This window comes from Coloeus monedula (assembly GCF_965178545.1).
Source record: "Coloeus monedula genome assembly, chromosome: 2".
NCBI classification, from domain to species: domain Eukaryota; kingdom Metazoa; phylum Chordata; class Aves; order Passeriformes; family Corvidae; genus Coloeus; species Coloeus monedula.
This window is the reverse complement of record NC_138782.1, coordinates 26,835,651-26,852,110: the sequence shown is the minus strand read 5'-3', so window position 1 is coordinate 26,852,110 and position 16,460 is coordinate 26,835,651. Positions and strand designations below refer to the sequence as shown.

At 41.5% G+C, this 16,460-nt stretch overlaps 1 protein-coding gene across 1 annotated transcript in view; it reads right to left on the bottom strand.

The window, feature by feature from the left end:
* Positions 1–12,514: 12,514 nt before the first annotated feature.
* The window catches only part of PKDCC (protein kinase domain containing, cytoplasmic), a 35,573-nt gene continuing 31,627 nt past the window's right edge, over positions 12,515–16,460 (bottom strand). The window contains exons 6-7 of the mRNA XM_082302348.1: positions 15,280–15,453; positions 12,515–13,732 (exon numbers count right to left, since the gene is read on the bottom strand). Coding sequence (XP_082158474.1) covers positions 13,647–13,732; positions 15,280–15,453 — 260 coding nt within the window. The 3' untranslated portion in view covers positions 12,515–13,646. The remainder of the gene's footprint in view (positions 13,733–15,279; positions 15,454–16,460) is intronic.

Below are 16,460 nucleotides of genomic sequence, written 5' to 3'. Positions count from 1 at the left end.
CACTGGGCCTTGCTGAACTTCACAGAGTTCTCGTGGGCCCACCTCTCAAGCCTGTCCAGGTCTTTCTTGATGGCATCCCTTTCCTCCAGCATGCTGACCACACCACACAGCTTGGTAGTGTTGGGAACCTTTCTGAGGGTACACTCAATCCCACTCTCCATGTTGCCAACAAAGATGTTAAACAGTGTGAGCTAAAGACTTCCTATTTCCACCAAATGCTATTCTGATTTGCATTGGTTTTTTCCTTGGTTGTCTTGGTAAATGAGGTTGGTGGATAGTTTTAAATCTGTCCTCACCACACACTGGCACATCCCACCAGGGGCAGTAGCAAAGTGAGGGAGCACAGGAAGTGGAAGACAGAGACAGAAGAAGGCATGGCACGCATACCACATCCTGGAGTGCAAAATCCCACAGGAAAAAATCACCTGCAACCTCAGTCAGGATTGCAGCAAGCCCATAAGACTTGGATGAAATTTGCCTTTTTTCTCAATGCACACTTGTCAATCACAACTCAGTCCACTCTCTCAGGTACACTTTTAGTTTTTGACTGGAGTCACTGACAAGTGCATTTGGTTGTGTTTTGTTGTGTAGAGGCTGGTGGAAAGGCCTAGGGTTGATTTGGCTGTGCTTCGGCACTGTATCTGTGAACCAATACATCCAGAAGGTATCATTTACAGTGTAAGTCGAAATGAGTTTCCTCAAGTTTTCCAGTAATCCACTTTCTGCAAATATTTCAGATGGTAAAGTCTGATCATACAAACGTTATGGAAAGCAAACACCAAACAGCTGTGAGCCAAATAAATCAATTTCAAATCCAGGGAGGACATTTGCAGAATTCAATAAGGAGCCATTATCCTTAGCTCCCAAGAAAAAGATACCTCAGTTCCTCTGCTGAATGTGTGTTATTTGGTGCAATTAACTAAGAATTTGATGGATCAAGGATTTGAGGCCCAAATCTGGGATATACTGTAAGGAGTGAGTAGTGAGGAATATTTCTATCTGCTTAAGCTTGGGTTTAGCCTGCAGTGCAGTATGGGTGTTGTGCTGGATCTAGAACTGTTACATAATTATAAAATATCATACAGTCATTGAAATGTGGGGAATTTAAACTAGACCTCCTGGGCTGGGTTGTTCCAATATTGCTCCCTTTCTTTTTTCTTCTTTTTAACTCTATTAATTCATTTATTTTCTATTTGGCTTCTGGAATGTAATCAGCTGGGAAACCAGGCGCAGAGAAAACAGTGTTGTGGGGCTTCCAGCCAGGTCCAGCAGTGCCCCAGGAAACACCAGGGCACCGTGACTTTGCCTGGTATCAGGAGGCACTCAGCACCTACACAGCTGGCCAGTGTAAATGAATGCTGGCAGGAGACCCATACTCTGGGAGTAAAGGTGACATATAATTAGTCCATATGACTTTTGTTGATAATAATTGCAGGTAACTGGCTGCATTCTGCTGGTCCAAATGACTGTCACCATGCGCCAAGGGCACATGTTATCTGCAAAGGTTTCGTATTCCATTTTAAGCAAGGAGTTATCCATTAATAAAAACAGAAGGCGATTACACGAATGTGCTCCCTGCCAAGACTGCCTAGCAGAGCACATGCAGAGCTTTTCTGGCAGTGCCTCCCCGCTGAGCAGCACTGCCCCTACGCCTCCTTCTGCAGCACAGCCAGGCCCGGGAGGGGCTCCCAGGGAATGGTAGCAACGCCTGAGTAATTCACTATGGGGAAATGCAACAAGTAAATACTTGAACTGTGTTGTCCAGTGAAAAGGAAACAAGACCATCTTGCGGTGGGAGAAGGGGCATGAAAAGATGTTAATCGCATGAGCAGTAATCTCTTTGGCTGCTCAGTGTGCCACACTTGGGCTTTGTTTGCCTTGACTTATCTGGCTTACTTACCCCAATCTGTGTGATCATGGAGGTGCTGGAGGGCCTCTTTAAGTGTGCACGAGATCAGCTACTGGAGAAGGGCAATGAAACGTTAAGGAGGAAAGGTGGTACTATTAAAAAAAAGCAACCTTCAAGGCCACCTATCTTGACAAAAGGGCCCAGACAGGCAATAAATGCAGAAAATCATTGAGACAGCACTGAATTATGAAGGCTATTAAAACCCACAACTGAATTTACAGAATCAGCTTCCCCTGATGTATTATAAAAATGCTTTTCCCCAGGAACTGGAGATATCCAAATTTGTATTGCAGATTAATTACAGCTTTATTTAGCAGAACTGCAGAGGGGGAGTTTGGCTCAATCAAAATAGCATGGATATTAATGGTGTTAAACTTTCTGAATCTCATATGCTGCCAGGAAATCATTAACATTACATTTAACAATTTCAGGTACTTCTGGTTTTGAACTCCACTTTTGTTATTTATGGAATTTTGATTGCAGAAAAAACATACCCAGCACTTGTATTTAGATTCTGTTTACAAAGGAGCTCTGTCTTCTCCCTGGAACTTGCATAAGAACAGAAAAGTAGATTATGTGGTTTCTTAATAGTTCCTCACAAAGAGTCTTCTGTTTCTGACAAATGGTTTATGCAAATGTATTCTCTGAACCGCTTTAAGAAGTACTCATGGAAAAATGACATTTTGCAAGAGGGAACAATGAATATTCAATGCATCATTTCTTAGGTGAGCTAATGGACAGCTTGTATTCCAGTGCCATTCTCTAATTTTGAAATTTTGACAGAGGGCAGAGAAGTATCAACAGGCAGTGGGAACTGAAAAGCACTGGCTCTCCAACCTTCCATCAGTATTCCAATAAAGGCAATTCAGGATTTTAAATTACAGGCTGGAAGCAAATTTTCAGTTTCCCCCAGATCAAGTAAAGGGCTGTTTTACAAAGGGCAGTGCAGAGAAAAAAATCTATCTGCATCCTTGAAATCATAGCTACTGCTGGGCTGTGGAAGGGCAAGAGGGTGAAGGCTTCACAAAAGCCTCCCATAGATATTAATCCCTGGTGTGAATGGCACAAAAAAAGAGGCAATTTGGAATGTACAGGCTGTATCTTGCAGGCCTTTTTCATACGAGCAGGCACATTGAAGTCAATAGCTTTGTTTGTATTGGGCTGGGACTTGCCTGAGAGCAAAGGCTGCTTGAGGAGCCTGCATTTTGCAGTCCTGTTCAGAAAGGGTGGACTGGCAGGAGGAATTTGACCTTTCCATGACAAAACCAATTTAAGTCATCAATTCACGTACAACTGCTGTATAAAAATTATAGTGTTAATTAAGAATAAATAGAGACTAAGAAACCAAAAGGAGGAAGAAAGGCAAGTTAAAGAAGCTGGAATGTAAATGTCTTAAGCCTCCTTTGCCTCTCATGCACCTCATGTGACAGAAATAAGCTTTGTGAGTTGAGTTCCACGAATGAGCACAACAGTTTAGGGAAAGTCGGCAGGCTTTGCTCTCTCCTCTTCATCTCTTTTCTGCACTCCCACACTTTTTTACAAGTATTTTACTGGTTTGGAGGTAGGATGCAAGTTGTTCTCAAGAGTTGCTTTCAAGAGTAAGGGTATCTCATCTTGTCCAATTCCTTTGTATTTAGTTGTTAGTAATCTTCTACATTTACCAGAAAGCTGGATAACTATATATGTGAAACCTAGACATTTGGAGATAAAGAGTCGTTCAGAAAATCTTCACCCAGATTGAAAAGAGGATCAGATCTCATGTTCATTTACAGCAGAGGTATTCAGCACATGAAGCAGGGTAACTAATACCTCTGATTGCTGAGCTTCTCAAGTTTATCACATTAAGTGCAACTAGAGATTGGAAAACAATTTCATGCATATAAATATCTTCTAGTAAGTACATTTAAATAACAGGTGACCTCAAAAGAGAAATTTTTGGACATGCTTTAAAACTTGCCTTCCAACAGGGAACGTAACAGTATTATTGTAAAAAAATATACACAGCAGATATCTCATTTCCACACAGTCATCTAAAGTTAATAGCCCAAATTCAGTGTTCAGTTACTTCACCATAATTCCGAAATTATTTGAACCTATAAGCCATTCATTCAACAAGGTAATTGTGGAAAAGAACTCGAAAACTGAGATAGGAGATGCTGCACTACAGGATCGGATCACACTGAATTCTGCCTCAACTATTTTTACAAACTATGCCCATAAAAATCAGAAACTCACTGCTTAGTTCAGGTCTATATAATACTAATATATGCCAAAAAGATTGCAGTATTGCACCCTTTTTTAGTTCCATTAGCAGAGGTGCTTTCAGAAACTTTCTGAACCGTTATAGGGGGGAGCAATGAGAAATTCCAATCTGCATGTAGAAATATCCACTGGTAGACATTAAAACTAATCTTCCAGAATGGTGAAAAACCCTACCTTCTTTGGGAGGGGAGTAAGGTTTTGCTAACAAATGTTTTAAATGGCCTTCTGTGGACTGTACGTGCTAGTATCAAGATTCTAAGCTGAGTATTGTTTCCGACTTCCCTTGGACAGCATTTCTGGCTGACAAACAAACAAATTTTGAAAGTAATTCAAAGAGGAACAGAAACTGCTGAAAACACCAAAGGCGTGCTCCATTTGTAGATTTAATTAAGATATCATGCCAATAGAAAGTGCTTAGTCGCAGAACAATAATTTTCTGCTGCTGTGTATGCACCAAGACTAAGCTGAAGAGCTTATTTTCAAAGTAGGAGTTACTGGTCCTGCCACAGCTGGCAAGACAAGTGATATAACACTCTTAGAGACAATGTCTGGAGATGGTTTAATAATTTAAGCTGGTGGAAATCCTGATCGGCTGCTTGACAGAGAGGAGGAGACTGTGAGAGGAAAGGTCAGGTCTGTACTTACTCTTTCCCTCAAGGTCAATTGCTGGACACTGTCAGACACTGCTGGGGTTACTGGCTGATTAGCCAGCCCCAGCAAGGCCATTTTGGAGCAGATGAAAGTTGCCTGCATGACAGACTCTTAGTGTCACCACAGCTTTGGATATCAAACTTCACGTGACCTTTTGAAACCCTGTTGCTGTTTAGTGCAGGGGAAGGAACTGGAGTTCGTGTCATCTGCCCAGTTTGCTTACCTGGTACCATGCAGGACCTGGTACCATGCAGGACACCTACATGTAAACCATGAGGCAAGGCTGGGCTGTTCTCACACTGTGAAGCCATGGCCAAGAAGCTGCACTGCTCACTGTGGGTCACAGCTGAGAAAAGAACAGAATTTAGAGAGAACAGAGCAGGTGGAGCACTGTGACAGTTCCACAGGGGACCATGGTCCTCTGAGACCTGTACAGAGCCTAAACAGGTAAGGAAAGACTTTTGCAACTGGTGTGCAGGGCCAGAGGGAAAGGGAGATTTGGGATGCCATGTCCAATGCTGATCACTCCCTCGCTGGTGCATTCAGTTCAGGCTTTACAAAGCAGAAGCTTTAGGCCAACTAACATATTTTTAACAAGTAAAAGGCCAGCTAGGTTATTTTCAGTACATAAAAATGAATCACTATCTTGATTTGCAATTTCCAGGGACTATTCCTTCTGACAAATAAATAAACAGGTATGTATGCATCTAAACCAGTAAATTAATGGCCTCAGTTTGCCCAAATAAGTGCACGTCAAATTGCAGCTAAAATATCTCTTAAGTCAGGAATTGTTTATCCCTATAACCTTGGTGCACACAAAGCCAGAATACCTCACATCCCAGTAATTCTCCCCAGACAGGCACAAATAGGTGTTACCATGTTTGCAAATCGCATTTCTGACACTGAGCCTAACGTTCACCAGAATCAATACTGGGACTGCAACTGAAATTGGAGTGTAAACTCAGGCTCCTATTATTGTAACCTCAAAGTTTCTCTCAAATTCCTTCTTGGAAGTCATGCTTGCACTACGTAGAAAGATACTAAAATACTTCTTACATAACTGCTCAGGAAAAGCTCTACGTGGGGAATAAACTACTGAGCTGGCATTAATTTAATTTTACTCTAGTGTTCTGCAATATGGCATATTTCACATCAGCTGCACTGTGTAAGGTTCTTCTATCTATCAACTTGAAGAGACAAGTTTGACATTAAATTTATTTCTTGGATAAATTACTGGATGCTTCTGAAGTCTACACTGAAGCATGAAGTGATAGTGTCTGCTGAAGCCATCAGTTCTTATTGACAAGTCTGGTTAAATTATCAGGTTGTATGTAATTTTATTTGAGTGTAGGAAAATGAAGGTTATAGCCAAGAACTTGGTGGGGTTTTCTTTCCTGAGATGATGATTTATTCATTTTGGCTTCAATAGCTACGGTGTCAGGCGTATTTTATATTTTTCCAACTTTGACACTTCAAACATTTGATTTCCCTTTGCAACTTCCAACCTAAAACATGTTTCCCATTATATATATTCAAGTGACTGCCTTGCACACACTGACTCATGAGGCTGGTTTTTATTTTCACAAAATATATAACCCTATTTGAATAAAATACAGATGGTGTCCAATACATTAAACACAGCAAATTTGCCATTCCCTTCTCCATCCCTTCTGTGTTCCCTTCCCCAGATTTTCTGTGGCTGTATGAAATCTTACCAGCCTCAACAGCTTTGAGAGGACATGGCAACAGAAATGTGATGCCATTCATGTATGGTTTGCTGCAACAAACAATGTGAATTTTTTTAATTATTAGCATTTTTCTGTAGGATTCTGCATTTGGAGCTCTGCTTTAAAGCAAGCTTTGTGCCCCCTGGAAGGTACAGAACAGGCAGCTTCACATTGCCCTGTGGTAGAGTTTGAATTAAGGGCAATCAACATGGCATATGGCACCAAGGTCCCAGGTGACAGCTGGAGCAGATTCAGCTGCCTCTTACATCACCAAGCAATTTAGAAGGGAAAAAAAAGGCCATATACAAGTATATAGTAAATTACCTGAGTAAATTAGTAAGAACTGCTGAAATTAATTGAAGAAAAACTGTTCTGGGTTTGCTCTGAAAGCATAACTATACTTTGTAGTATACACACACATAACATTTATTTGGAATACACAAGGTTTGGGGTTTTAAATAAGATTCTATCAGCATCACTAGATGGCATTGGAGGGTGCTTCATCTCATCATAAGAAAACAGTCTGTAGTAATTTTTATTAGGAACACTAAGTTAACACAGTGAATTTATCCCAAGCAAGCTGAGGGCATGTTCTGTGGTGAGGGAATTGCAACATGAGGCAAGAACCAAGGCTGGCTGGGCAGCCTCACCATTGCTGCAGTTTCCTTCTGTCACACACAAGGAGTCCACCATCTCTGAGCAAGAATGGGAGGACTGAAATCTGGAGAGAAATAAATTGCAAAAGGTACTGAAGGAACTGTGAACTGGTATTACAAGGGTTGGTGACTTCAGAGAGGTAAGAGTTAATCTCTCCCTGAGATGTAGGGTGAAATTTTTGGACTGCGTATTTGTTTTTCCCCCACAGCAAATTTTACAGTTATTATACAAATGGTATTTCTGTTTTTCTTACACCTTTTTTACTATACAGTCCTCATGTCCCTTTCCTATTACTTTTAGAATGAGACATGTTTGCCATCCAGTGATATTTTTGGTTGGCATCAACATCCACTTTGGAATTACTGTTAACTTTAGCCGCCAACTCTTGTCCCTTGATTGTTACTGCACAGGAGTCATGCAGAATCAACTGCACCACACCTACACTGGTTTCTGAATTGCAAGAGTATTATTATGCTCATAGAGCTCTCTTTTACTCCTACTATTTAGTAGTTGGTAAAAAGAGGCAAAGAGGAGTTTGCTCACCTATGAATACACAATTCTAGGAGCTCAATCTCTAAGAAATGGACTGTATATCAGAATAATTATAGGCCAGGGAACATATGTTGCAATATAAGGCAGCAAAATGGTGATTTCTTTTCACATCTGCCACTTTGACCCATAAGCCAAGTCATTAAACTTTTCAATTCTCCGGGTAGACAGTGCAGTCTGTTCAAAAATTCACTGCCTGTATGATAAAATGTGCATTATTTTTTGCCTCTGCAACATTCTTTCTGCTTAAGAGCTGTCATTGACCAAAGTTCTATAAGGAATCACAAATTAGAACCATGTACAGATGAAAACTTGACATTTAATTGAAGTGTTTCTATTCTTTAAACAGGCTTTGGGTTCATAACTCTTGGGGGTTAAAGGACAGGATGGTAAAACATTTAGAAAGAGTAGCATGCATGCTGATCAAGAGTTTGTGCCCAAGAATGAGGCAATACCTGCCAGTAAGTCATATGAGGTTTTTAACAGGTCATGAACTTGCACAAACCCAAGGTCTTGTATAAAGCATTAAATACACCGTCTTCTAAAAGTGCCACTGTGCCCCTGGTCATCTATTTGTCTGACTGGCTGCTCTGCATTCCTTCTAGTCTATTTATAGAAAGCTGTAATTCATAAATACCAATTTGTACCATTATCTTCATACATGCCAGGTACTTGTATTGTTGAAAACTGGAAATTGTTCTTAGGGCATACTTGAAGTTGGCAGAAGGATGATAAACAGGAATGGCATTATTCCTATTAAACAGTGAGTGTAAATGTGCAGAATTCATATTCCCCTCCTGGCATTACTTACTAAATAATATGTCTTTAATTTTCTGCATCTTGCTAAAGCTTCCATCTAAAAGTAAGATAAGTCTTCATGTTGTCATTGTTTAAATGTCACAGGAACCTACACGTGCTCACACAGACTTGTATATACGGGAAAATCAGTGTATTTTTCCTCACTTATATGGCTCAAACATTTAGGTCCAAGAGGTAGGTTCTACTGAGTTCCTCCTCCATAGATACTTTAAAATTGAACAGTCTGGTTCTGTTTTACGTGACCATTAATCAAGGATTAACTGATCTACACTGGCAAAATCAAGCTAAGTAAGATCAGATTCTGGCTTTATCATTTCAAGTAGCCACTGGATAGTTTAGTCTTCCTTCTCAGCCTCCCAGTCTTTTGCTGAAAAACTGTAGTTAGCAGGGACTTTTTGTTTAAAAGCCACAATTTCCAATAAATGTGTTGTTTTCCCTCTGGCTTGACATCAAAGACAGTTTCATAATGAGGGTGGCTCCTACTGAATTATATTTCCCATCAGTTTGCAGAAAAGTGAGGCACCTATTACACAAAGGCAATTGTTGACTGTACACAACTACAAAGGGAAGAGACACTACATCTTGTTTCCTTCACATTTTTTTAATGTACCTCTTAAAAGCATCCATTCCAATCAGAAAAAAATCCCTTGTACTTACTTGCAAGAGCCTTACTTGTTAAGAATTCAAATACCAAGGCCCATGTCTGTGTTAAAGGAAGGACAGGGACTCTGCATGCCTCAGGAGCTCTAGAGGAGGGCAGCCCAACATGTCTTGCTCCTGCTTAAAACACAGAGAGAGAAAAAAAAAAATCATTTCTTGACCAAAAAAAAAGGATCCAATGATCACATCTCAAAAAACATTAAGCATAGTATGACTGTGAAGTCTTTATATACTGCCTGCTTTCCTCAAATGTTCCTCTTCTTCTTTGAGTCCCATTTTTTTTTCTGCAGTTGATTGATGAAAACTTCAGATGAGTCTTTTCAACCTGAGTCTGTTTGACTCCTTTCAACACCATTTCACATTTTGACCAAAAGGTTAGGGATATGTTTTCCTCAAAAAAACTTGTGAACAGTCTTGCCACTCAATTTTTCCTTTTTTTTCTCCCAATAGTAGGTTGTAGTTAAGCCTTCACAGAATTTAGAGCTAAAGAATACAAGATAAGGCTCTCTCTGCTAAATTTGAACATCACTGTTCATATCATCATGGTTCATACTAATTTCCTGCCAGGCAACATAATATGATCTCTGGATATTCACTGCCACCTTCCATATGTTTTGAATTACAAATCCTCTCAGTACAAGCTGATAAGGTGAATTTCAGAGGCAGGGACAAGATCTCCACTGTGGACCTACCATGGTCAGGTCTTGCCCCAGGAGAGTGTCCCCTGTGGTTGCTGCATCACACACAGAATTGGCAACAGGGAGAACTGCCTTCATGCCAAGTTGCTGTCCTCCCTGCACCCCACTCTGCCATTCCCACAAATCTCACAAATCTTATGGGAAACTTGATTATGGCTGGGAGAAGGACTAAGCAAAATGCCTCAGTGTAGCAGTGGGAGGCAGGGCAAATCACAAATAGTTGCACTAAACTCCTTCATCTCATGTTGAAAGAATATCTCTCTGAGATTCTTCGCCAGCATCCCACTGCCTGTCCAACCCCTTTCACTCCTTATACAAACTTACCTGAGCTTCTCAGCTGGAAACAGGGCCCACTTTTTTTCAGGCTTTGTCTCATGGCAATGAATGCTCGTGGCAGTATTAGTAATTTCACCATAGATTTCTCCCAGATGTGATGTGAGCTGTGACCACCTGTTTGAAGCTGATTAGGGACACCTCAGCTTTCTACTTAAAAAGACACACTGAAGTTGGGGAGAAAGCTCTGAAAAATGAGCAGATAAAGCAGTAGGCTCAGACAAGACAGAGAAAAGTAGAAGAACACATTTTTATTTTGGTCTAAGCAAAGACAAAAGCTCTCAGCACATCTCCCCTGCAACCCTCAGGATATCAGGCCAGAGGTGATGCTGGTCAGTGCTTGTTTCATTGCCTGGAGCCTGTTCCCAGTGGTGGGACTAGAATCACCTCCTCATCAAACCATCACGGAGACAGTGGGCAGTTCTTGGAGATGCTCTGAGCCTCAGACCAGCCAGGGTGATGTGGCGCTGGACTGAGCCAAACCCTCAGCACAGCCCCTTGCAGAGCTGCAGCACCCATTGCCTCACACAGCTCTCACTTCTCCAGATGAACTCAACATCCTGTTTAGCACTTCATTTTGTACGCAGGCAATTGGTTTTTCACTAAGGAAATAAGCTCTCCCTGTTCAGCGTGACACGTACATAAATACGTATACACATACACACACGTGCATGTGCACACACGGACAGCAGCCGTTTAAAGACCTGTGGGTGTCTTCTTTCATAGGTCTACTTTGTGGCTTGAGGAAGCCAGGAAATGTAAAAAGCAGCCAAAAAGTTAGGGATAAAAACAGATAGAAATGCCTTTTCCACAGAAAACATGAAGCAGGTCCCGGGCTGACCGGCCCAGACCTGCCAACTTACTTTGTGTCTTTTCCTCCTCTTCCTCTTCCTCTGTGGCTTCTCAAGGGTTTCCATGCCATGAATGCCGGTCAGGCACTTTGCTGAATCAGACCCACTGCTGCAAAAATCACTTTCTCCACATAAATTCAGAATTTTAGCAGTGCTTATTACAGCTGTTAAATTCCCTTATTGTAGTATCACACCTCTCTTACTAAGATTTTAATCAGCATTTCCACTGGAAAGCCTTACTCTCAGAGTTATAAAACCTGCCTGTGTAAAGTTGATTACCACTGAAATTTAAAATCTAGCTTCTTGGCTCACAGCTTGATTTCTTTCTTGCTTACTTGATCTCTGTTTGCAAAAGCTGATGTAAATTGGTTTGGCAACTTTGTTTAATTCTAGGGATAAACAATTCCTGACTTAAGAGGCAATTTTTTTCTCGTGTGCAGAAAGTGAAGGAATGAAATCATTGAAGTTACCTACTACAACATTAAAGTATTACCCTGGATGCTTTTTTTTTTCTTTTAAATGTTGGCATTTTTTACATAGGAATGCAACTAAAGAATTTAAATTTAAAGAATGTTTTTAAATGCTGAGTATTTTTGGAACTGTGCAGTGCTTAATGGGAAGGAAATCACAGGAGGTTAAAGACTTTCAAAATACATACCAGCACCTCAGTGCCAACAACCCCTATCACTTCAATGAACTGTGCAGTATGTGTTGGCATGATTTATGCAGCAATTTTAAAAGAATCCGTAGTGTTTGTTTATTACCACAGTATGATTGATGGGTTCCTAAGTGCACGGCGACACAATCCGCTGAGCTATTACGGCTGGGAGTTTGATAATTTGGGAGTTACAGCCATTAGAAGACATCACTTCAGCCAGTTGCCAGAGCCATTAGGGCATCAGTGACCTCAGAGAAACCGCGGTGAGACAAGACCCGCTGCCGGGGGTGTCACTGTCGGACCTTCTCTCCTGCACGGCCACACTGCTGCCCGGCTTCCCTGACTCGCCTGCTCTCCTTCCCTGCCCCTCCCTGGCAGCAAAAACACACCTTTGGCCCAATTTCATCAAGTCCTGCTCTTACCATTGCCCCTTCCAAGTGCTAAAAGGCTGATACCAACATAATGCAAAGCACAGAGCAGCAAAGGCTGCTCAACCACTGTCTTCTAACCATGACTCACTTTGTGACAGGCAACCACAGACAAAGAGCCACCAAGTACTCCAGGCACCAACAGACCCATCCCTGGGAGCCACTGGAACAACTTCAGTCATTTCTGGAAAAAATATCCCAAGTCTAAGTTTACATACAGTACACTGGATTTAGGCATTTATTTGAAACACAAACACACAAAAATCAAGAATAAAAGAAATTTTATTTATCTTTTATTTTTATCTTTTTTACAAAAATAAACAATTTGAGAAACAAAAGCACATTTTTTCCTGACTGTACAAACTACAAAACAGTATGACATTGGTCACTTTAGCATTTACTTCATTGCTTTCACTGAAAGCAAATTCTCTAGACACACCCTGCCTTTAAGATGCATTTTATATAGAATTAAGGCTAGCATTCATTTGACATCATTAAGGTCATTTACTTCATCCACTCTAAGAATTAGCAAGCGATGCCTAAGAAAACCAAGGACCTGATGATAAAAGGTAGGAATAACTGCAAGATAGTCGTTAAATTAGTACTGTTCAGCCAGCTGGACTGCTTTGCCAGTCTGTCAAAGATGTGGCTTCCTGAACAATTCAAACTGATTCAACAAAAGTCTTAAGCACAGGCTTAATTGTAAGCATATGCTTAGGGCTATCCAGCAAAGCACTCGGCACTTGGGTAAGTCCCTGCCCTTTCAGTGGGACTATTCATATGCTTATGTGATTTGCTAGATCTACAAAATGGCTCTTTCAAATTAAAAATGAAACTTTATGATAACATTGGAAGCAAAAATGAAAATTAGTTGCAGTCTTGCAATTCTAAACATAAGCAATTCCTTCCGTTTGACAAATATGCCGGCATTGCGTATTCCATAGCTTTAACACAAACGCTGATTGTCCTCAGTAACATTTGCTGTTCAGCAGACAAACTGATATGCTTCAGTTCCTCTGTTGTGATTGTACGTGCCCAAATAAATATCAGTGTGGAGGATACAGGCTTCCCAGAGAAATGATCAGCTTTCATCCCTGGACACACATGTATAGGTGAGAAATGTTATCCTAACCTTGGTTAGAAAAGCCAGAGCTGCCAGCTGATTTATAACCAAAATTATGCTCTAACAGTGTATCGTCTCTTGTACTTTGCTTTGGGTTGTTTTGTTCTGTTTTGAAATCACATTTTCAAAATCTTGTTTTATTGCACATTCATCCTGGTCATGCAGGTTACTTCTTTAAAGTTTCCTTTAGCACTCTATAGATTAGAATGAGTAATAGTGCAATTATTTCTCCGGCCACAGCCGCCTTCTACCTAACAGCTGCCTATATTTATACACAAACAGCTCTTATCACTCACGTGTCAGACTGAGCCTCTTTAGGTGTCAGTCTGTCACCTTCACATATGTTATCTTGTCAGGATCAGGCACAATATGATTTGAGGCCATCTTGAAGAAAACAAGCTGCCGACCTGCATTGAATAGGAAAGGGGGGGAAGGGAAAAATATTTAGAAGTGATGAGCAAAAGGTTGCCTACCTTAAAATAGTGACATTTCAAATTCTACTTCAACCTATGCATTTTCCAGGCCATGCAAGACTGAACTCTCTCCTAACTTGAGCTGGTATAAATCTGAACAGGTTTTGTCTAAAATGACACCAAATTTCCCCTGGTTTCAATATCTTTACTTTTACCTAATTATGGTCAAGGTACAGCTGTGCACAGCTAACACAGTAGATAAAGGAAAGGTCTGAAGATTTTAATACAAATCCCGTGTGATCTTTAAAGAAGTATTTTGAGACTCCCTCTGATAAAAACAGGATTGAGTTCAGGGCTTGCATGAAGGACATTTGTTCAATTGTACAGGAGCAGAATCATATTTGCACGCTTGAGTCTTTCCGAAACTCATCAGTGCAATGTATATTAAACATGACTTTCTCTGAAACAGTTCTTGCTGATCACTTTGTAGCTCTGGGCTCTAAACAAGCTGGAACAAGGCTTCTAGTCCTCAGACAAAAAGCAGCAGCAAGTGACAACAACCTGGGTAGCATAAGACACCTGCTGCATATGTATCCAAGGCCAGTGGGGGCTGAATTTGGCAATTTCTTTGTTTGGTGTTTGTGGGAGCCACAGCACAGTTTTATCTCCCCAACTCACTGGCCTGGCACATTATTCACATCCCTGCCTCCCAGTGAGCTCCTGCTGCCCCACAGAACTGCAAAATCATTGCCTTTCCTTGCAGCAGAGACCACAGAGATACACTCCATATGTACTTCTGCCTTCCCTCTCTAAACTTCAGAAAATCAAATGCTATTTGCTCCCAGCCTGCCTCTCTAGGGGGCTCCCATAACACCATTTTCTTTAAAAGTAAACGGGATGCCTCAACCACTGAGCAAATTTCTGAGCTGCAGAAATTCAAGTGCTCATGCATCAGGCATGATATGGCAAAGGGAATGACAAATAAGACTACAAATATTGCTACTAAGTCCCATTTGCTTCTAATACTGTAACCTGAGATAGGAGCTGCTCTAAACTTCCTATGAATTTCCCTGTGCCAGAATAAATACTTTTTTAGTATATTAATTAACTTCAATATTTCAACTACAGATAGGCTGACATGATGGCATAGCCACTGGTTAGCCATAGGCAAGGTTAACAGGAATTTTTTTTTTCTTGGTTCCATGGAAGTGCCTGTTCACACCTCCCAGAAGCATAAAAATGAAAAAAAAACCCATTTCAGACCCTGTGGTTTGGTAACCTGGGGTCCACGTGCTTAGCTCTGTAGTGGCAGCCCCTGTGAGCTGTCTGTAGGCTTCTGCTCCCCTGACAGCTGACAAAGAGAAGCCTCACCAAAAAAGAAGCTGCATCAGCTGAACCTTCAAAAACTACTTCACTTCTAGATGCTACTGGTGGCTCCCACAGCTCAGCACAACACACTCCCCAAGCTGTATTGAAACACTTAGAGCAGCCAGAACAGGTGACTCCGTTGCTGCTTCCTCTCCACAGCATCCAAGACCTACCTGTCCAAGTCGTCTGGTTAGTTAGGACAAAAGCTTTGCACTGGGAGTAGCTGTCACAGATCTCGATGGCTTCGTTGACATCAAACACAGAGAGGAGGCAGCCCTTGTGGTGGTAAGATGGCCAGCATCTGTAGTTCTCATCAGGAATAAAGGCTTCAGGCACCCGTCTGTACTCTGCAAATCAGAGCAAAGCAATGGTTTGAAAGCTCCAGTAAACTGGTTGTTTTTAACAGGCAAGGTTTATTAGAACAGCTTAGGAGCAGGATATATGATGGAAAAGCTGACGGGTTAGACTGTACCAGCCCTGGTTTACTCTCTAACGTGTTTATAGCTCTGCACCTTACTTTCCTTTTCCTTTCCTCCTTTCTTCTTCTCACCTTTTTCTGCAGAAAGCGTCTGTAAATAAACAGTCTGTGCACAAAACCCCTTCCCCACTGCGGAGGCAAGGCTTTGGTTTTATTAGGAGTTTTACAGGAAGAATGTCCCATTGAATAAACAGCATCCACTTGAATGAACTGACTCACTGTCCTACTTCTCAACAGTGAGCAGGATTGTCGGGGTGAGACCTGACCAGGCGTTCCCAGCCTTCCCTCTCCCTCAGAAGAGCATGCTATTTTTCTCCGGCTCCTTTAGAGAAGGAAGAAAAGACAGGCTTTTAATTAAGCAAACTTTTTTTGCTTGCTAAGATTAGGACAAAAGAGGAGTCGCTTGATGGGCCTCTGAAGAGAAGGGGGGGAAAAAAGTAGCGGGAGGGTGTCAGCGTGGTCCTCGCCCAGCGCCCCCGCGCTGCCCCGCCGACTGCTCCTCTCCCTTGGCTGCCGTTCAGTCTCACTTGCCTTTATGAGCTGCCTCTTGTTCTCTGTTCACAGCTCCTCTCACTTTCCCAGCCACTAACGGGGGTTTCTCCAATGAATGCATCAGCAAATTCAACTGATCATTTATAAACATTTCTATTTAGCCTCCAGACGCACAAATTAATGGTTCCCTCCTGTCTCTCCTCCCCACGTCCTATTCAAAAAACTAAATACTTTCTATATTTCTTCTAATTGTATCTATTATGGAAACCAGAGCTGCCTGTCCTGACTCACAGCCTATTCTTAAGTCACTTTGGTTCAGGCATTTTCTGCCTGGCTCTGCTGATTCAGCCTGCTAATATTTCAAACAGCACATTGTAGGAACAC